At 37.0% G+C, this 23,371-nt stretch overlaps 1 protein-coding gene across 1 annotated transcript in view; it reads left to right on the plus strand.

The window, feature by feature from the left end:
* CTNNA1 (catenin alpha 1) overlaps positions 1-23,371 on the plus strand; it is a 202,705-nt gene that overhangs the window by 62,927 nt on the left and 116,407 nt on the right. Inside the window, exons 4-7 of the mRNA XM_079770838.1 lie at positions 6,928-7,094; positions 7,612-7,731; positions 15,239-15,508; positions 18,063-18,266. Coding sequence (XP_079626964.1) covers positions 6,928-7,094; positions 7,612-7,731; positions 15,239-15,508; positions 18,063-18,266 — 761 coding nt within the window. The remainder of the gene's footprint in view (positions 1-6,927; positions 7,095-7,611; positions 7,732-15,238; positions 15,509-18,062; positions 18,267-23,371) is intronic.

The raw sequence follows: 23,371 nt of genomic DNA on the forward strand, positions 1-23,371 counted from the left end.
ATGCCCCCGTGGCCTCCACGCCCAGCACCTGCCTTGGGATCCCCTCGCCTGCTGGCGGGGCCCCAGCACTGATCACATATCTTGTGGAACCCGGGTTTCTTCTCCAGGGAGGGCTCAGTTCGCCCCACTGGGTGAGAGACAGATCCATGGCACCAGTCATCACGAGACTTCAACCTCGACATGAACAGAGAGCTCATGCAACAGCTGTGAGCAGTTGAATTGTGAGAAGAGGGTCTCTCCTGGCCTAAAGGGTAAGAGGGACCAATATAGAATGCTCAGGTGCCTTCCTAGGAGGCCCTCTACACAATGAAAAGGATTAAATCCTTACATGTCCTTTTTAAATTGCTGCCAGACATTCAAAGAATTAGTTTGTAAGTTTGCTTGGGATAATTGTATATTATGATGTTGTAATTCGAAAGTATCAAGAGATGTGTTAAGTTTGTCTCCAAGCACCAAACAGATGATTTTTTTTTTTTTTTTTTATCCCCAAGGGTGTGAGGAACTATTATAAGTACTGGGGGTGATCCAAATCTGGGAAAAATTTTAATGACAGTGTAGAATAATATCATGTAAGGATATTCTTTGTTTTAGTCCACGGCAATTCCCTTTCAAACTGGCTGTTCATTTCTTTTTATATAGACAAGGTCTTAGTTACATTTTCTGCACCTCTACCAGGGGCAAGTAGTGATAGTAGTGACACCCTTTCTTTGGTGTCCACACAAGCCAGAAACCTCTCTTTAACCCTTTGCATTCGCTTGCTTTTTTCTCGATTCCTTTATTCTACTCAGGATTTAATTTTTTAAATACCCCAGATTTTACAAAGCGTGGCAGTAGAATAAAAAAATGGAGTTTCTTTTAATACAAACTTATTTATTTGGATTTTTTTGTATTTCAAATTATTGATACATTCAAAGAGTACAAAAAGAGCTGCTACCGATGCTAACCGTGTCGAGTCAAACTCGACATCCGAGTGCAAAAGGTTAATTGTACACACAAAGGGGCATTGTTTTGATTTTGTGTCATACAAAAGGGAAACTGGGTGGAGACCCCTGTGTATTTATACTTTCTTGCCCCACCCATGGACCTCCTGGATGACCAAGGTGTTTGGTATTATTGGTAACTACATTAGTCAGGGGATCAGCCCACATAAGGGGTCTTACCCATGAAGGGTGAGGAGCATAAGACCACAATACTTACCCTCTTGTCCCAGGTAAAATTACCGTACATCTGATGATTGCTAGCGTGGCTAGAAAGGCGTTCTCAGGCATTCTTGGGTTTCTGGTTACCTCACAATTTCTTCCCTGAGGTTTGACGTTCTGATTGATGTTTTTCTGTTTCTGGATCTATTTTTTCCCCATCAGATTATGTTGTTCATTATATTCCACAAATGAATGAGATCATGTGATATTTATCTTTCTCTGCCTGGCTTATTTCACTAAGCATAATGTTCTTCATCTCCATCCATATTGTTGCAAATGGTAAGAGCTCCTTTTTTACCGCAGCGTAGTATTCCGTTGTGTAGATATACCACAGTTTTTTAATCCATTCATCTGCTGATGGGCACTTAGGCTGTTTCCAAATCTTAGCTATGGTGAATTGTGCTGCTATGAACATAGGGGTGCATATATCCTTTCTGATTGATGTTTCCAGTTTCTTGGGATATATTCCTAGAAGTGGGATCACTGGGTCAAATGGGAGTTCCATTTTTAGTTTTTTGAGGAAACTCCATACTGTTTTCCACAGTGGCTGCACCAGTCTGCATTCCCACCAGTAGTGCACGAGGGTTCCTTTTTCTCCAAATCCTCGCCAGCACTTGTCATTTGTTGATTTGTTGATAATAGCCATTCTGACAGGTGTGAGATGGTACCGCATTGTTGTTTTGATTTGCATCTTTCTGATGATTTGCATCTTTGAGCAGGTTTTCATATGTCTCTTGGCCTTCCTTCTGTCTTCTTTCAAAAAGTGTCTATTTAGATCAGTTGCCCATTTTTTGATTGGGTTGTTTATCTTCTTTTTGTTAAGCTGCATGAGTTCCCTGTAAATGTTGGAGATTAAATCCTTATCGTTGATATCATTGGCAAATATGTTATTCCATGCAGTGGGCTTTCTTGTTGTTTTATTGATGGTCTCCTTTGCTGTGCAAAAGCTTTTTATTTTGATGTAGTCCCATTTGTTTATTTTCTTTTTAGTTTCCATTGTCCTAGGAGCAGTATCAGTGAAGAAATTGCTTCGGCATATGTCAGAGATTTTTCTGCCTGTGAATTCCTCTAGTATTTTTATGGTTTCTCGTCATATGTTTAAGTCCTTGATCCATTTTCAGTTTATTTTTGTGTATGGTGTAAGTTGGTAGTCTAGTTTCATTTTTTTGCATGTATCTGTCCAACTTTCCCAACACCATTTATTGAAGAGACTGTCTTGACTCCATTGTATGTTCATGCCTCCTTTGTCTAATATTAATTGAGCGTAGTGATTTGGGTCGATTTCTGGGTTCTCTGTTCTATTCCATTGATCTGTATGTCTGTTCTTGTGCCAGTACCAGGCAGTTTTGAGAACAGTGGCTTTGTAATACAGCTTGAAATCTGGTATGGAGATCCCACCTACTTTGTTTTTCTTTCTCAGGATTGCTGTTGCTATTCGGGGTCTTTTTTTATTCCAGATGAATTTTTGGAGAGTTCTTTCTAGGTCTGTGAAATATGCCGTTGGTATTTTAATGGGGAGTGTATTGAATCTATAGATTGCTTTGGGTAGTATGGACATTTTAAAGATGTCGATTCTCCCAATCCATGAACATGATATGTTCTTCCATCTGTTTACGTCTTCCTCTATCTCTTTTTTCAGTGTCCTGTAGTTTTCCACGTATAGGTCTTTTACCTCCTTAGTTAAGTTAATTCCTAGGTATCTTAATTTTTTTGGTGCGATGGTAAATGGGATTGCTTTTTTAGTCTCTCTTTCTGTAAGTTCACTATTGGTGTATAGAAATGCCATAGATTTCTTGGCATTAATTTAGTATCCTGCTACATTGCCAAATTCATTTATTAAGTCTATTAGTTTTTTGATGGAGTCTTTCGGGTTTTTTACGTACAATATCATGTCATCTGCAAATAAGGACAGCTTTACTTCTTCTTTTCCAATTTGGATATGCCTTTTATTTCTTCTTCTTGTCTAATTGCAATGGCTAATACTTCCAGTACTATGTCGAACAGGAGTGGTGAGAGTGGGCATCCCTGTCTTGTTCCTGTTCTTAGGGGAAATGGTTTTAGTTTTTGACCATTGAGTATGATGTTGGCTGTTTGTTTGTCATATATGGCTTTTATTATGTTGAGGTATGATCCTTCTATTCCCACCTTGTTGAAAGTTTTTATCAAGAAAGGGTGTTGGATTTTGTCAAATGCTTTTTCTGCCTCAATTGATATGACTGTGGTTTTTATCTCTCAATTTGTTTATGTGATGTATCACGTTTATTGATTTGTGGATATTGTACCACCCTTGCATTCCTGGGATAAATCCTTCTTGGTCATGGTGTATGGTCTTTCTGATGTACTGCTGGATCCGATTTACTAGAATTTTGTTGAGGATTTTGGCATCTATGTTCATGAGGGATATTGGCCTGTAATTCTCTTTCATTGTGTTGTCTTTATCTGGTTTTGGTATTAGGGTGATGCTGGCTTCATAGAAGGAGCTTGGAAGTGTTCCTTCCTCTTGAATTTTTTGGAATGGTCTGAGGAGGATAGGTTTTAGTTCTTCCTTGAATGTTTGGTAAAACTCCCCTGTGAAGCCGTCTGGCCCCGGGCTTTTGTTTGCTGGAAGTTTTTTGATGACTGCTTCAATTTCTTCCATAGTTATTGGCCTATTGAGATGTTTATATTCTTCCTGATTGAGTTTTGGAAGGTTATATTTTTCTAGGAATATGTCCATTTCCTCCAGGTTGTCCAGTTTGTTGGAATAGAGTTGTTCATAGTATTTTTTAACAATCCCTTGTATTTCGGTGGGGTCTGTTGTTATTTCTCCTCTTTCATTTCTGATTTTGTTTATTTGGGTCCTCTCTCTTTGCTTCTTGGTGAGCCTGGCTAGAGGTTCATCAATCTTGTTTATCCTTTCAAAGAACCAGCTCTTGGTTTTGTTGATCTTTTTTATTGTTGTTTTTTTTTTGTCTCAATGTCGTTTATCTCTGCTCTGATCTTTATTATTTCCTTCCTTCTGCTTACACTGGGCTTTTCTTGTTGCTCTCTTTCTAACTCTTTGAGTTGTAGGGTTAGGTAATTTATTACCATTGTTTCTTGTTTTTTTGCAGTAGGCTTGTAGAGCTATGAATTTCCCTCTCAAGACTGCTTTCGTTGTGTCCCATAGATTTTGGATTGTTTTGTTTTCATTGTCGTTTGTTGCCATGATGTTTTTTATTTCTTCCTTGATCTCTCTGGTAACCCAGTCATTGTTTAATAGCATGCTGTTTAGTCTCCATGTGTTTGATTTTTTTGAATTGTTTTTATTGTAGTTGATTTCCAGTTTTATGCCACTATGATCTGAGAAGATGCTTGATATGATTTCTATCTTCTTGAATTTGAAGAGACTTTGCCTATGACCCAACATATGGTCTATCTTTGAAAATGACCCATGTGCACTTGAGAAGAATGTATATTCTGTGGCTTTGGGGTGAAATGTTCTGAGGATGTCAATTCCATCTGGTCTAGTGAGTCATTTAGGATTGATGTTTCTTTGCTGATTTTTTGTTTAGAGGATTTGTCCACTGGTGATAGTGGGGTTTTAAAGTCCCCTACTATATGATTGTATTGCTGTCAATCTCTTCTTTGATATCCTCCAGGAGTTTTTTTTTATGTATTTGGGTTCTCCTGTATTGGGTGCATATATATTTACCAGAATTATTTCTTCTTGTTGGATTGCTCCCTTTAGTATTATGAAGTGGCCTTCCTTATCTCTTGTTAGGACATGGGTTGTTTCTTGTGCACTGTATCACTACACCTCATACAGTTTTTGATGTATTGTGGGTGCTCAAATATTTGTTGAATAAATAAATGGGCTCTGTCTTTTTAAGTACCATGAGATAACATTTTTAATGTCATGTATCCACATAATAGTTACCATATGTCTGTATCTTCATATGTGTGTATTTTACATACAGGAAAAAACTTTTAACTGTGAGATTCTTCATTGTGAGTTATTTCTGACTTAATAGATAAGAGCCCGAGCCTGTCTTTATTCTTAGTATATATGGTACTTTTAAACCTAATTAATATATGAATCTGAGGGTGAATTCCCACCCCCACACCCTGCACCTCCGGCAGCTCATATTATGCAAGTAAATTTGATAGCTAGGATAAATTTGGTAGATCTCTTCAGAAGTGGCTAGGTTTCTTGAGAGTGTACGTTTTACATTTGTGGAAGAGATTAGTGAATGGCCTTTAAGCTTTAATCTGAAGTGGACACATTCAGTCAAGGGAGGAAGTATATGATTCTCCAAGTACATAAACATATTCACCATATAGGTACTGTCAGTATAACTGGTGGAACAGACATACCCTGGTCTTCCAGTTGTTTCCAGTTATGAGAAAAGAGGGATGATATAGGCACCTCAAATGATTACTAATAGAAATGAATGACAAAAACTGTGTTATTTTACGTGTTTCTAGGAAATGTTATATATAAATTTTTAGCATTGTATTTTAGGGTTATAAAAGCTGGATATTCCTAATAACTATAGTAAAATGTATATGTTTTTAGCTTAATTTTCTTTATTATTGATATAATACCTGTTCGTTATATAAAATGTTGTTTTTTTAACCCTTCAATCTTTCTTTTTTATAACCTCTTTATTTTGCTGTTTAAGGTTCCATCATATACCTTAACATTTTTTCATATATATGTTTCTATTTGCAGAATAGTCAATTATAGGCTAGACCAGTGGTCGGCAAACTCATTAGTCAACAGAGCCAAATATCAACAGTACAACGATTGAAATTTCTTTTGAGAGCCAAATTTTTTAAACTTAAACTTCTTCTAACACCACTTCTTCAAAATAGACTCACCCAGGCCGTGGTATTTTGTGGAAGAGCCACACTCAAGGGGCCAAAGAGCCGCATGTGGCTCGGAAGCCGCAGTTTGCCTACCACGGGGCTAGACCATAGTTTACTTAACTAGATGCTTATTGTTGAGCATTTGGGTTGTTGGCAATGTTTTACTATGAGAAAAATGAGTATCATTTTTCTGTCTTCCACATATCAGTGAGTCCCTGTTACTGTTAGAGCTGTACACATTAAATAGTTGGGATGGTTTATGAAGCGTGGTGGTCCTACATAATGGTTCCTATATTTCTGTGTAATTCTGTGGATGTGAGGATAGATTGCAGTAGATCTAATTTTTTCTCCCACTCAAATCTTGGATTATATTTCTTACGATACATATAATGTTCCTTTTTGAAAGGAGTATTATTAGATTATTGGAAAGAAGTATTTTTTAAGACTTTTGATATATGGTACCAAATCATTTTCCAAATATTGTGCTTTCACCAGCAACATATGAGGGTGCTTTTCTCTTAGTAACAGCTCTAAAACCAAAGAAAAACACAACAAAAATAAAAATCTTAAATTTCATGCATGAAATATACAAAGCTTGAACTATTTTATTTTTTAAATCCTCACCTGAGGATATTTTTCTATTGATTTTTAGGGAGAGTGGGAGAGAGAGGGAAAGACAGTGAGAAACATTGATGTGAGAGAAACACATCGATTGGTTGCCTCCTGCATGCACCCAAACAGGGCCCTTGACCAGAATCAAACCCAGGACCCTTCGGTCCGCTGGCTGACGCTCTATCCACTGAGCCAAACTGGCCAGGACTATTATATTTTATTTCTTAAATGTAGACCAGCTGTTTGGCTCATTTCTGCTGTTTGTTTTCTTCATTCTGTAAAACAGGTGATTTAATGAAGAGTGCTGCGGGAGAGTTTGCAGATGATCCCTGCTCTTCTGTGAAACGTGGCAACATGGTTCGGGCAGCTCGAGCATTGCTTTCTGCTGTTACCCGGCTGCTTATTTTGGCTGACATGGCAGATGTCTACAAATTACTTGTTCAGCTGAAAGTTGTAAGTACATGCCTATGTCTGTAATTTGTTTTCTCTATCACAGTGAAAGTGCTACTGGCCATACTTGCTTCAGCATTCCGTGGGACATGGAGTGGTTTACCTAAATGGACCAGGGATGTTTTTGTTTCATTTCCACTTATTCCTTTATTCCAAATGTACGTCATACTGGTTCTACTGTGAGCTGTGTTGTCTTGGTTCTAATAAAGAACTTGTAGCAAATGTATTGTTTTGAGTCCTTCCCTTTTTGTAGTAGTGATTAAACATTTCCTTATACCAGTTGAGTTCCAGAGTTGAGAAACCAAGATATGTTAAATTGTATCCTTAAATAGAAATCAGTAATACTGTCCTTTTCAGCTCCCAAAAAACTCCCATGTAGTAGCTGCTGAAATGTTTGAGTGCCATGTAAACTAGAGATAATGTTTGAATTGCTGTCTGAATTGCTGTTTCAGGGCATAAAAAATTCCTTATATAAGAATTGCTTAATATTTTTCTCTTTTTGGGGGGATATATTTAATAGGTGGAAGATGGTATCTTGAAACTGAGGAATGCCGGCACTGAACAAGACTTAGGAATACAGTATAAAGCCTTGAAACCTGAAGTGGATAAACTGAACATTATGGCAGCCAAAAGGCAACAGGTATAGTCATGATTTAAGGATATATTAAAATTATTTATATTATTACTAGTTTGAAAAATTTATTTTATCTAAGTTTTACAGTACCTATCTGCCGATGTAGTACCATTAAAACATTTTACTATTTTAAAAATTAAGTTTTATTCATGTTATGCTCTTATTTTTAATCTTTTAAAAATTTTGCTTTAAGTAGCTTGGCAATTTGTGATAGTGTAGGAGAAGTAATAGTTATGTGTATTTGAGGATTAACTTGAGTTGATAATGGCATTTATCTCAGGTTTTTAAAAACCTTAAACCAGTTCAAACATACTGGAATGACTTTTATATCAAAAAGTATTTTTCCCCTCTCTCCATATTTTTTCACTATTTATGTATATTTTAGATCCGAGGAGGTGGAGGACCAACTAGTTAGTTATGCATAGATTTTCGAATGGGGCGGGGAGGAGGGGGAGGTTCACACCTCTAACACCTGCATTGTTCAAGGCTCCACTGTATTTCTTATTAATTGCTATTAATAGTTTCCATAGTGTTAGAAATTTGTGTTGTGTGGCATGTGGATCAATGCTCTTATTTTCAAGCTTTGCTAAATCTTTGGGGTTTTCTGCTGTTAGGATGCTTTGTAGTCTCCCTGTGCCCTTCCTGTTGGATGCTGTGTGTTAGATGTGTGTTCTGTAGGGGAGATGCATATGTCACTGTTCAGCTTCCTACAACTTCCATAGTCCTGATCAAGTTTTTAATTCTTATTTTTAAAGAAGCCCAGAAAATATAAATTATTATTATTGTTAGCCAATAGCTATCCCAGTTAGGATATTTTACGTTGCAGTTCACAGAAAAGCCAGCTCCAAAACTACTTAACAATGGAGGATTTATTTTCTCACTAATTAGAAATCGCAAGTTATATTTCTGACTTCAGGATTGTTAAATTTAAAGGCTTTGCAGTATCAACAAGGATCCAGGTTCTTGACATTTTTCAGCACTACCATCTTCAGTGCCTGGCACTGGATGGCTGCTGACGCTTTAGGCATGGCATTTATGCACATCAATATGGCCAGTGAGAAAATAAAAGGATTGTTCCTTATGTCTATAAGCAAACAATCCAGAAGCCCCTAACACATTTGCCCTAAATTTGAATTGTGTAACATAGCCATTCCTCACTAATCTTTGGTAAGAGGAAAGCAGATACTATGTCTGACTCAGAGTAATGAAGATCTACCTTATGGTCCAGGATGGGGGTCGCTTTCTTGGGGACAGAAACCCAACAAGAGCTCTGACAAGCATGAGAAAAATGGGGTCAATACTCTAAATGTCCAGTTTTTGACAGCCTTAGCTTTGAAGACTTATTAGTAACTTTCATTTGGTTATATTTACATTAGTATTAAACTAATGGATTAAATTAATAATATATGTAATATAGTGCCAGGCAGTCGGCAATTGGTGAATAGTAGTTATTGCTCATATTTCAAGCTAGAAGATGTGATCAGACTGAATCTGCACATATGAGATCCTGTTGTTGTTTTTTTTACATATGATAATATAGTGAGATTTGGTGTACTGTCTGAGTAATATAGTTATTGTATGATCAATGTACTTTTAGCATTTGTCCTAGTCTTGGCTTATGTCTCTATCACATAAATTTCAAGTAACTTTTTCCTTTTGCTGGGGCTGACTAATCCTTAGAAGAACTTGTTATATATAATAGTATGGTAATTCTATAAATAACACAGGCTGGCCAAATTATGTCTATAATTTATTTTACTTAATCTTCTTGATATAAATTCTCACTTGAATACCTGAAATAAATATTAGTTATATTTAAAAAATAAAGTTTGCTAATAGTAGCATTGTCCTAAAACCTAGTCAGTCATATCTTGGTTTATGAAGACTTATATTATTATGTGAAGAAAGTGAGAACATTTAGACTGATACTGTTGCATATCTTTGTACAATGGTGGGATAAGTAAATCAGTGATGTTCTTGAGATAAAACATAATAGTCCAGAATTTTGTATGCTACTGGAGAAACTTACTGGAAATGCTGCCAGACTTTTAATTCTGTGTGCCATGAATCCATGAAGAGTTTCAAACATTTCCAAAATAAGATGTCATAAAAATCTTGAAGTTATTAATTAACATGCTGGATGATCTTCTGTTTGCCCTTCCATATCTGTTTTCTGCCCTTGTGCATCCTACTCTCTGCCCCAGGAATTTCACCTGTCTAGGCTGCATCCAGGGACTCCTTTGCCCTCTGGCTTTTGGTTGCTTTGGCCAATGGGAGCATGAATAGAAGGTCATAGGAGAGTGAGGCTGGAGTTTTATTCTCCTGGCTGGTTGCCCTGGGTGGCTAAAAGTCATATCCTGTGTCTGGTGGTATTCTCCACACACCTACCTGTTCCCTGGATTATAGTAACTACTGTCTCCTCTTGTCTCTTCAGGCCTAAGTGCTCTAATGACCTTGTGGTCTCCCTGTATTTTGCCCAGACCTTTGTAGCATAGTCCCTAAACCATCTTAGAATTACCTAGCTTGATTTTATTATCTGTTTACTGCTGGTATCTTGAGTGATACTTGTTCCCATTTTAAAGTTTGTCTTGGGTTTGTAGTATGTGATGGTTATTTATAGATTTCCTTGGGCCTAACTCTTTAACCTTTAACCTTAGCCTCTTACAATAAAATCCATTGAGTAGGCTGGCTATAGGCTCCTGTGTGCCTCCTGCTCATAAAATGGTCTTTTATAGGTCTGGGCCTTGGTATGTATTCTTATAAAATAGTGCTTTTCTTAGGAAGTAGATTGCTACTCATTTTATCCTAAGGTACCAGCCTGGTGGAAATTTTCCCTTTTGGATATTGCCCACTGGCCTCCTTCAGTAACTGGTCCATTTTTTCCACATTTTTTTCCTGGCAGAATTCCTCTATTACTGTATGCTTAGTCCCCTAGACCAGCGGACACCAACCTTTTGGACCTCATGGACTACTGGTTGGCGACCGCTGCTCCAAAGGTTTCCTTAAACCAGCGGTCGCTAACCTTTCGGACCTCATGGACCACCAGTGGTCTGTGGGCCACTGGTTGGCGACCGCTACCCTAGGCTGTTTTCACCTTTGACTTTTTCATCTGTTCCCAGGCGTGGTATGTAATAATTTACCTCCTCATTGAGCCTCTTATCTTTGCAGGCAGCCCTAGTCCACAGTAGGGATATTTCCTCAAGAACAGTATTTGGGTTCCATGTGTATACTGGCTCCCTTAGCCTCCCTTGTATCATTTAAGCAGCAGCCACCTATTGAGGAAATGTTAAACCTCATAAGGTCTATAGGTTCTATGGAATTGATCTATTTCTTTAGGTTTTTATGAGCACAAACATGTAAAAGAGTTTCTTCAGGGGCAGGGGATATCATTCCATCCACCTACCCACCCACCCATCTATTCGTCCACCTGCCCACATAACCATTTATTCATTCACCCATTTCTGCCCACTTTCCTTCCTCCCTCCCTCCCTTCCATAAATCATCTCCAGGCATATAAAGTCTGGGTCCATGGCAAACTGTCCTTTTAAAATAGTCAGGAAACCTGCTACAGCTTTTGGCAAAGTCTTTCACATGTCAAAACTCATATCCTTATACATTCTCTCTTCCCAGCATTTTTGGAGGTCCCTGAGAGTTCATTCAAAGGACCTGGGGGGGATTGTTTGAAGACCAGAGTCCATAATACTAGGAGCTCCATCCTAGTGAGGGCTATTGCCAGAAATAATAAATAACTCTAAAAAGGTGTTTACTATGTGCTAAACACTGTTATAAGCCATTTATAAACACAAACTCATTCTTCACAAAATGGTGTAAGGTAGATACTATAATTGATCAAATATTAATTCCAATAGATGAAGGAAATATAGCACAGAGTGATTAAATAATTTGGCAAGGTCATTCATCTAGTAAGTTGTAGAGCCAGGTTTTGAATTGGGGCTTTCTGGCTCCAGAGGACAGGGATTTTGTCTGTTTAAATTGCTACTATAATCCTTAGTGCTTAGAACATTGCCTGGATATAGTAGTGCTCAATAAATATTTATTTAACAAATGAGTGAATAAGTAAGCCACTTACCTGTACTACACATCCATCCTGGAATGGAATTTTGCGTGTGTCCCTAATCTTTTACTTTTCTTGGGCTAGAATATTATTGGCTGACTAGAAGTGCTGAATTTCCATTAGGCTGTAGGCTTTTCTTTGATGATAAGGGTAAAATAGATGGAGCAGAGGTTAGTCATTTGAGTCCAAGAGAAGACATGATCAAATTTTATATTAAGAGGGAAATGAGAGGAAACTTTCACTTGAATTTCCAGCTCTTTTGTAAGAGAGAGTGTTATAGATTGCTTAAAAGTTAGCTTCTGTTTCTTGGTCACTGCATGTGATGTTGGTTTAGTTACATTAAAAGCAGTCATTTCTTCCTTGTGTTTTCTCTTTGTTCCTGAGTCTGCCTGAAACATAACCGAATTGGTGAAGTTGAAGAATCATGAAGATTAAAGTAGACCAAGGGACTCTTACTTCATAAGTAATCTACTAGTATTATATTGCTTAATAGCTCACTTTTCCCACTAATTTGGATTACTTACAAGCACTATATAAATTGAAAAGAATACTTGATTGATAATTACTTTTATAGTAAATAAAAATAATTCCTTGTGATAGTGTCCATTTTCATATCTGTACTTAACAAAATCTAATTTCTTTGTGTTAATAGCAAAAGCAGTTCTAAAGAGAAAGTAGTGCTCCCACCAGGTGGTTCAGTTGGTTGGAGCATTGTCCCATACACCAAAAAGGTTGTGAGTTTGATTCCGGGTCAGGGCACATACCTAGATTGTGGTTTCATACCTGGTTGGGGTATGTACAGGATGCAACCGATTGATGTTTCTCTCTTATATTGATATTTCTTTCTTTATTTCTTTTTCTCTCTCCCATTTCTTTCTCTAAAATCAATTAAAAAACCATCAACATCCTCAGGTGGGGATTAAAAAAATAATAATAGTGAAAGTTAAAGTACTTTGGCAGTTAGGACAAATGATGATACTTAGCTGTCATAGATTCATATATATTCCCCAATACTTGGTAAATAGGAATCTATTGAGAGATACATTGTGGTGAGGGCAAGACATCTAGAAAATGCCATACAGAACATGTGCATCAGCTGCTTTAGCATAATGGTTAGCCCTAGCCCCATGTCATAGCTTGAGTCTTGAGATGATAGTTTTTTAAATCCAGGGGATTCTGTTTCTGAGTATTTAACCTGATATAGTCTTTGGAAAGGTAGGTTTTTGTTGTTGTTTTGTTTTTAATCTCCAAATTCAAGCTAAACTTTTATTTCATTTGGTTGAACTTCCTGGGCTTCTCCTAAGCCTTGCTATTTCCCAGGAAAACATTCTTTTATATCCTCTTTAACTATTTAAGCAAACATATTATATTCCATTTAAGAGCACTCCTGTTGTTGCCTGATTTATGTTACTGAACCTACACTTGGAAGGAATTACATGGTGTGGTCTAAAAACCAGTCCAAGTGACAGTCAGTTCTCAGGGATGGTTTCGCTCTCCCTACTTCCATCTTCTAATGACTCTGACTGACTTCAATGAACCAGCAAACAGGTGTGATGTTCCTGCTGGAACTTCAGCACGTAGATTACCATCATGTCATCCTCCATGCTGTGGCCACCCCCATGCCCGTGCCTCAATTGTAGATAGACTTTTATCATACCAGGCCAGGCAGTGGCTTTAGGAAAATCAGGCGTTGAATAGTAATTCATACACTATGTATTAACTTTAGGTGACCACAAATTTCTTTAATAACCTTTGTAAACGGCTGTACTGATCTAGGTTATAGGTACTTACAAAGAATGCCAAAGCTGATTGCAAAACATTTGTATTAAAACAGAGGACAAATACAAATGCTTCAAGGCAAATGCTCTCCTAGCAGACTTAAAAGTCCTTGAGATTGTGGTGAGGGCAAGACATTTAGAAAATTCTAATCAGAATTTGTGCACCAGCTGTTTAAGCTTAATGGTTAGCCTCAGCTCCCTGTCATAGTTGGAGTCTTAAAATGATCACTGACTCTCTAAATCCACAGGGTCCTGTTTCTGAATATTTAGCCTAATGTACTGTGCTGTGCTACAAGGCATTTGGAATGCTGTGAGCTATTACTTGCAAATTCAGATTTCAAATAAGAAAAGAATTCTAGGAGGAATAGAAAGCTGTCATATTATACAAGGTTTGAATAAAGATGAAAATCTAAAATATATAGTGAGATGAAGTTTCAGAGTTTGGTGTTTCTAATGCTTAGTTAGGAACTCATCTAGAAAGGTGAGCAATAAATAGTTGAATCAGACTTTGAGTAATTGATTTTGGCCTTTCTAAGTTAGTCAGTTTTCTCTTACATGTTTACACATTTAGTACTTCTTTTTAACACATTTAAATTTGTACTTTAGGATTCATTTGGTGACATTAACATTGAAATTCTGTGATCACATAAAATAGAGTTGGAACAGCTCTGGTGGTCACATATTTCTCTTCTGTGGTGGCGATCCACATTTACTGGTACTAAAGACTTAGTTTTATTTGTTTGAGTAATTTCAGTAACAAGGGGATATCAGAAGTAACCCCTTCACATCTTGCTTATTGTTGGTATCACTTATTTGTCACTTAGCATATTTACCCTGTCTACCAATTAGAGGCTAGTAGTGTAAACCACAAGGAACCTCAAATCCTTTTAACTGTGGACTATAATTATGGGGTAGAGGAAATTGTAAAGGACATTTTCACTTAAACCACATGTACATAGAGTATTATAATGAAATATAAACCTTTTGATTTTCAGTATGGAACACGTGAGCCTCAGCTTTGTGCCTAATGACCTGTGTCCTAAGATGGTCTTTGGGGAGGGAGAAGGGAGGGAAGGAGTCGTGTACTTGGGAGACTACCTGGCTGGTTGCATAGTTCGTGTACTCCTGTGGTATCTTATCCCAAATTTCACAAAACTCTTGTAATAAATTTTATAACTTAATAAAAAACTCCTTATAATAAATCTTACTTTAAGTATTTCTCTGAATGATTTTTCTATTTTGGTTGGAATAGGTACATATATCTTTATATAGCTGTAATCAAGATGCTAGTCAGTTTTAAGTTTCACTTTTTAGTGCTGTGCTAAGTGCTTTATGTGCATTATCTCTTTTAATCCTCAATACAATGATAAGAGAGGTACTATTGTTCCTATTTTACAGAAGGTGAAACTGACCATGGAGACTTAAAGTAAGATCATAATAGTTAGGAAAAAGTAGAGCTGGAGATTGAAATCTAGGTCCATGTGGTTTGGAAAAGTTTGAACTCTTATCTACTAAGCCATATTGCCTCCTTTGTGATGAGCTTCCAAGCCAGACTTAATGAAAATATTGTGTCTATTTAGTAAAAATTCTAACTTTCAATATTTACTGACAAAATGTTATATGAATAGAACTGTTAAAATTTATTGTTTTATTCTTATAGGAACTGAAAGATGTGGGCCATCGTGATCAGATGGCTGCAGCCAGAGGAATCCTGCAGAAAAACGTTCCGATTCTCTATACTGCTTCCCAGGCATGCCTACAGCACCCTGATGTTGCAGCCTATAAGGCCAACAGAGACCTGATATACAAGCAGCTGCAGCAGGCAGTCACAGGCATTTCCAATGCAGCCCAGGCCACCGCATCGGATGATGCCTCCCAGCACCAGGGCGGAGGAGGAGGAGAGCTGGCATATGCGCTCAATAACTTTGATGTAAGTTATACAGGGAGGAAACTTCAGGCTCTTGACCATCCCCTGAAGTTAAAAGATTTCTGTGGAAATGTGATCAAGGTTTCTAAGGAAAGCTCAATTTCTATTAGATATGCAATCTAAGTTGAAAAAATTTTTATGAATCATCAAGTCTACTTATCTTGACTTGGCCTAAAGCACTTCTCTTTCTCTTTCGCTTTCTCTTTCTCTTTCTCCTCGTTCTTTTCTTTTTTAGTTTGATTAAACTTCTGAATTCTTTAATGCATCTTGTGTTTCCTACAAGGTCATTCTTTATTGAGGATATGAGTTCAATTCATTTCACCCAAGATTTTAACCTTTTGGTAGATGGGAAGCTACAGGAGACACAAAGGCAAATGCACAGTCTGGTTGGAGATAAAGATACATCATAAATGACTAAAACAGACGTGCCATCATCTTGTCTGTCTAGATATACTTTTTTTCTCAATGACTAAATTGTAATAATAGACAAAATTTAATCAAGTGGAAGCAAATTTGGGGCTAAAATACTTTTGTAGCATAATGCCATGTAATTACCTTTTGTAGATGATGCCTATACATTCTATGTACACATTATCCTATGTATCTAATCTTAATTTTTTTTGGTGGGTTTGTTTTTAAAATTTTTACTCACAATGCCTCCTGGTTCCAGTATATGACAGCAGTTTAAGATTTAAAAAAGTCTTATTATTGTTATTTTAATTAACATAAGGGAAAATTGCTTTCCAGATTGCCAGCATCTTTCATAAGTAGGAATGCTATAAATTAAAGAATCAATATAATGGAGTGCATTCTATTTTTAATATTTTTTTCCTTGCCTTTGCTTTGTCTCAGTACTTTACTTTGGTGTGGGTAACTGATCCTTGCTGATACGAATGGATGATTTAATACTTTCTATAAATTATGAAAGCATGGTGTTAGAACTGAATTTTTACTCTGGAAACTTAAGCATTAAATGACTTTATAGCAAACTCTGATGATACATCTTATAATTTACTGGTGTTGTTGTCCGTGTCTCTCCCCCTCCCCCCCACATTTGGCAGTAGGGTATATTGGTCTCTTTCAAAGCAGTAAGAGTTACATTTTGCCCTAAGTTGAGTAATATCAGAAGCCACTTAATTCTCAGGTGAGGGGGTTGGACTGAATGATCACAGGCGGGTTGCAGTGCTATGACTATTTAAGTTCTGGGACCATTAATTCCTCATTCCTGTTGGTCAGAATGCATTGTGTGTTCTGTTTTGACCAGAGAAATCCTGCAGTAACGTAATCTGGTAAGAAAAATGATGAGCTAAAATGTAGGTTTATAATGAACTCAAGGTATGCATGCTAAATCTTGAAACGGAGGCATTCTTGGAAAGGGAAAGAAGAAATGTACACTTATTGCAAAAGGGCAAGCTTTTTAAAGAAAAACCTTGGCATTTATGTTTAAATCAACAAGAACATAGCCCCCATAAAGAAAAATTAAAGGTAAAATACTTGCCCAGACATTTACCAGTGTAAGGATAAATTGTATCAAGTGGAGAAGTTGGAGGGAGACCAATAGCCACTGTCCTGGGGGTGTACCATAGCTTACTTGTGACCTCACTCATCACTGGTAAAGCTGGATATAAGCGGAGTCAAGGGAATAAAGGGGAGACAGGAAGCACTTACTCTTATTGGGAAAGTTACATCATAAGAGTGGCTTTGTTGGGACAGATTGCTACTATCTCTTACAGAAAACTTAGAGATATTTGAGGAAAAAAAAGCCTTGAATTTAGACATAAATTTAGGATAAATTTGAGACTGAATTGTTCATAAACATTTGGTGAGATGTGTAAGGAGAAAATAGATTGAAATTGATTATAAATGCATTTCATTCTGAAAGTTTGGAGACAGGTGTCAATTTTATTAAATTTTTGTGGTGAAACAGTTCTGCCAGTGTCATGTAGCAGTTTTATACTCTGTACATAGAAAAGAAAAAGAGAGCTTTTATTTTCCCTGTAATTTTCATCTGGTAACTTAATAATACTACATAGGCTGGCCTTTAAATGTTCACATTAAGTAGATTGAACATGATTTTTATGCTGACATACTTTTGTTTGCCATTTGTGGTATACCTTATCCCAGTGGTCGGCAAACCGTGGCTCGCGAGCCCCATGCGGCTCTTTGGCTCTTTGAATGTGGCTCTTCCACAAAATACCACGTACCCTAATTAAGTTAATAACAATGTACCTACCTATATAGTTTAAGTTTAAAAAATTTGGCTCTCAAAAGAAATTTCAATCGTACTGTTGATATTTGGCTCTGTTGATTAATGAGTTTGCCGACCACTGCCCAGACCCCATTCAGGTGGATAGTACTGCTTCCAGTGCCTTCTTCGAGAAGTGAGCCATAGACCAACTTGTGTAGTATGGCCCCTCATCTGTCAAGGAGTATAACTTTCAGGCATTGTAATTTTTGTGTTAAATCTTGATGTTTCTAATCAGCACTTTCCTCACCTTCTGGAAATAATGGAGGGAACAGAGATTAGCAGTAACATTTAATAATACTGCCTCTGCAGAAACAAATCATTGTGGACCCCTTGAGCTTCAGCGAGGAGCGCTTTAGGCCTTCCCTGGAAGAGCGCCTGGAAAGCATCATTAGTGGGGCTGCCCTGATGGCCGACTCATCCTGCACTCGTGATGACCGGCGTGAGAGAATCGTGGCCGAGTGTAATGCTGTCCGCCAGGCCCTGCAGGACCTGCTCTCGGAGTACATGGGCAATGTGAGTATCAGAACTTTTCTTTCAAATAAGAGTTTTCCATACAGATGTTGGATCTGAGATGTTTTAAGTATAAATGGCAAATATGTTCTTGGCTCCTTGACTCTTGGATGAAGCATAATTTTTAAGGAATAGATAAATAGCTTTCTGTGTGCCCCTTTCCTCCCCAACTTTTTATTTTGAAAAATGTTAAACTTCTGGCCCTGGCCAGGTTGCCCAGTTGGTTGGAGTGTTGTTCTCATATAAGTTTGTAGGTTCTATTCCCAGTCAGGGCACATAAGAATCAATCACTAATGCATGGATGGGTGAAACACTGATTGACGTTTCTTCCTCCCACCACCCCCCACTCCTCATCCCCGTTTCTCTCTCTAAAAAAATATTACAATTTTTTTTAATTTATAAAAATAATACTATGAGCAACCATCTATCTTTTATCTAGATTAACTGAGTAACATTTAGAACGTGTGCATGTTTGTGTATATAAATGTACGTGCTTATATGTGTCTATATACGCAACCTTTTTTAAATGAAACATTTGAAAGTGAGTTTTAGACATTGGGTTGCATCACCTCTAAATATTTCAACACACATCTCCTAAGGATAATCACCTTCGTTACCCCTAAAATTGTATTATCACATGTAGGTGGCCATTTAATTTTGAGTAAAACAGAATGCTGAATATATATTATGTATACATTATAGTTGGTGAATTTTTTTTTTTCATGAACCATATAGAATGTCATAAGAGCAGGTAATTACTAAGTGAGCTGTATTAGGCAAACTGAGTAGTGTTTTTGAATTTTTAAAGTTTGGATTTAAAAAACCCGATGCTGTGAAATTTAACACTTGACTATTTTTTTTTTGCCATAGAAAATACTAGTTAAAATTTTTTTGGGGTCTATTGTTAATGCCTTTCTTTTTCTTCCCTAATCCTTCTTTTTCCATTCCTAGTTATTTAATATTAATTTAGGCTTACTGTAGTTTAGACCTTGTACCCAGTATTTTACTGACAAAAGAAGGAATAAATGAAATATAAAATTATGTAAAATCATTTGAAGGGAAGAGGGACAATACAAATTAGTTCTCACTAGTGATTTTTCCCAATTTAATACTTTTCAGGAAAAGATCTTGGTACTTTCTCATTTGTTCATTTGCCATACATCTTTGTTTACTTATATGTGAACAGACAATAGTAAATCATGATGGAATTCTGAGGGTGAAGATGAATGCCTTCTTGTGTTTATCTTATTTCTACCATATTGTGAAATTAGTGAAGCATATTGAGTTTTTTAAGCCATTGCCATGTTTTGATCATAAGCAGTCTACCTCTGAAAAATGAGATTAGAGACTTAGTTAAAAGGAAAAAGTGGTTGATAAATCAAAGTGAAAATGTAGGACACATTTAAAAATCCATATCTAAGCTTGGAAGTCTGGCTCATGATGTTGGAGATTTATACATGGAAACAAAGACTCCTGGTATGTAGGTGGATCAGTTATCTGCTATCACATGTAGTGCTGAAGTGGTGCAAAGTGTCCAATGCAGTTATGATTAGGAAACCATTTTAAAAACAGCCTTTGGTGGGGAGAATATGTGGTAAATCTGTTCTCATTGCTACATACTAGAGCTTCCTAACCAGTCTACAAGATATCCCTTGAGTCTTGGGATTGGTCAGATTTCGGACTAGTTATCCTGGTCATGACTAACCTTCTGGTTTCTCCCTAGAGCCGTGGTCGGCAAACTGCAGCTTGCGAGCCACATGCGGCTCTTTGGCCCCTTGAGTGTGGCTCTTCCACAAAATACCATGGCCTGGGCAAGTCTTTTTTGAAGAGGTGGCGTTAGAAGAAGTTTAAAAAATTTGGCTCTCAAAAGAAATTTCAATCGTTGTACTGTTGATATTTGGCTCTGTTGACTAATGAGTTTGCCGACCACTGCACTAGAGTATTAATCACATAGTACTTGTTATTTGTGCCATGGATGTAAGTAAAGGTGGGAAGCACTCATTTATACTGAAGACATGGAGACCATAACAGCATACTTATGTAACACTGTATTTAACATGTAAGTGAAAACGAGAACAGTGATTGATGTTTGGGTGAAATATAAGGATTATGGTAGGGGTTTTGAAAGAAATGATCTTGATTCAGAAATATATTTTAAAAGATGGTCTCTGGGAATGTTTCTCCTAAAGATAAAAATATTTTATTTCCTTGTATCAACTCATGTGAGCAGGCTAGGTCCTGTCAAAAAGTGGTAGAGTAAGGCTAACAGTGGGGAACAGTGAGGCACACTTGGAAGCTTAGAATTGTGAAAGGGTCTACAAGAAGCACAAGCAACTGGGGATATATTTTTGCTTATTAAGGAAGCATTCAAAAGCATTTAGAACCTCAAGTGACAATCAGAACTTAACTGGCAGTGTCTGCCTGTCAGTTCATATTGAGTATGTGTCACATGCCAAGTAGTATGCTGAGCACTGTGTAAAAGGAGGAATGAGGCACTGATTCCTCCTTTCTGAAACAGACTAGGTCCCTGCAGGGCATTTGTTGGAAATGCTGCTCTAGGTACTGCTAAAATAGTAAATTGGATGAGATTATTTCTGGTGGGAAACCCAGGAGGACTTTATGGAGGATTTATTTTATATTCTTTAGATTGAGCTCTACCTTAACTTTTAAAAGATGGTTCTCTTTGTTTTGATTATTTCTGTTGAAAAATATTAGGCCAATAATTATAGTATGTGGAGAAGTGAGACAATCTGGATTAATTAAAACTGGTTTACTGCATGGAACTTTGTAGACAGAGTATGGTAAAGTCCAGAAAAGTTCACATATTTTTACTTTTTCATTTCCTGGATTTTCTCAGTAATGCCAGTATTTTTATAGATCTCTCAAAATCTTTCAATAATCTTTTGAGTCTTTCTTCCTCATCCTGTGTTGCTACTTACATTGGTGTTTCTTTCTAAGGCAATAGGTTCTTAACTTTGGATGCACATTAGACTCCCTGGGGAACTTTAAAAAAATCCTGAAATTTAGGTTGTCTCCCAGTTAAGTCAGAATCACTGGATTGAGATCTAGGTGTTGTTATATCGTCAAAGGAGGGATAACGAATTTATTCGATCATCCACACACCAGGTGGCTGAGCCTGGATGGCTCCAGCACCCCAGTGACAGGAGTCAGCAGTTTTTAAAGGACTCTTGGTGGGCTTTTTCTGGGTGGAGAATTCTCTCTGCAGGTCTGGATTCTGGGAAGTCCGAAGGGGAGAGATAATGGTCTTAGCAAGTGGAATGTGGTCTAAACAAGTGGAGTGTCCATTGTGAAGTGGCCTAAAGGTCAGTTCCCGGGGGAGGAGGGTATTGATTCAATTATTTGTTCAGACCTAACAGGTTTCAGTATTTTTAAAGTTTTCTACGTGATTCCAGTGTGCAATTAAATAAAGGTGGAGAAACTGCTTTGATGGTTTACTGCATTTGTCCCTTTCTGTCTCCATTAGGCTCTGTTCACTCTCTATTTTTCTATCTGTCCCGCCTGCTCAGGTAGTCTGAGCTCATGTCTTCAGTCGGACATTGTTTATTATGTTTTTAAAATTATCTCCCACCTGTTTAAACCTAACTTGTTTTTTCTTTAAGGCCCACTCTTCCTCACCCCAATCTCTTTGCTGAACGCCATTTTAAACTGTATCTACATTATCTTTTCCCTGCTTGAAGTTTTGTACCTAATTGTTTACTTCCTTGAATTGTTGCTTAATTGTATTTCCTTTATCCATATAACTTCTGTAACTAAGTTTTAAGCATTTGAAGGATGGGAACTATTTTAAAAACATTTTCAGGGTTTAGTATAAGGCTAGAAGAGGTACTTAATAACTACTCATGCTGACTTGGGAGAATGCATAAAATGAACAATTTTGGATATTCATAATGTTAAGGATATATTAACAAAGATTCTTGCTCTTATTATCTTACATTCTAGAATGTTATGGGGGAGGAGACCATGGGTTCTCTACTTCTTGTAGATCTTTCAGTATACAAACGACATTTGTAGAAAAAAATTAAACCAAATACACTGAAATAAAGTAGTGAGTGGAAGTGATATTTTACATCAGAGTGGATTTAAATTTAATTCGAACATCAAATGAGGGCCAAACTCCCTTTTAAAGACTCCAAGGACCCGGAGTCTAGCAGCCTTAAATGATGGTCCTACTTGAATTGTGGTTTGAAGAGTTGGAGGGTATTCTTGGCTTTATTGCTAGCTTGTTTTAGTATTCTCTAAGAGATATTGATGTTTAAAGTAATGCATTTGACCCCTATTTACCTAACATGAAAATCCTTCAGGTTATTCAGTGGATCTTTGTAGTTCCACAAATGACTTTCAGGTTTCCTTGAAATGAAATGTGGTTATTGTGGTTAAGTTTAATTTGTTCCTGCTCTATCAGCCAAAGGTTACTCTGCCCATGAGGGTTCTAGAGAAAGAAAAACAGCTTGCATGGGTGTCGTAATCTTAAAAGGTTTAAAAGTAAATGGATTGAGTTAAAAGGAAATATAATTGAATTTGAAAAAAGTTATTGCCACTTTATTTTTTCATAATTGAAAGTCATACATGTACATTAAATTACTGAGCCACCATTACTATTAACATGTAGGGATATGTATTTCCAGTTCTTTTTCCTTTCTTCTATGCAAGTATTTTTAAATTTTAAAATAGTTTGACCTTCTTAATGTTCTCTGCATATAAATAAAATATTTCTATAACTAGGGTTAAGCTATTAAAGTAATAGGTTAAAACAGATTATCAGGTTAATGGATTAATTTTTTTGTTCCTTAAATATGTAACTGACTTTGGAGCCCTGTTGTGTGTTATAACATTCTCTGAAGATACATGAATGACAGTGAAAAACCTCATTCTGAAGAGCTCTGTACTTTATGCAGCTGAATTCTTTATTTCACGCTTTTCATTCTGCTGAGGAATATGCAGGTTCTTAATAATATTCCTTTCTCCCTCTGTTAGGGCATGTATTTTGAGTTGTTTTTCCAATAGTAGAACTTACTGGGACCAAGCTTATTTGTCTCTTCAATTCCTGACTCTTCAAAAACCAAATAAACACCCTCCCTCCCCAAAAA

The sequence above is a fragment of the Cnephaeus nilssonii genome (assembly GCF_951640355.1).
Source record: "Cnephaeus nilssonii genome assembly, chromosome: 5".
Classification (NCBI taxonomy): Eukaryota; Metazoa; Chordata; class Mammalia; order Chiroptera; family Vespertilionidae; genus Cnephaeus; species Cnephaeus nilssonii.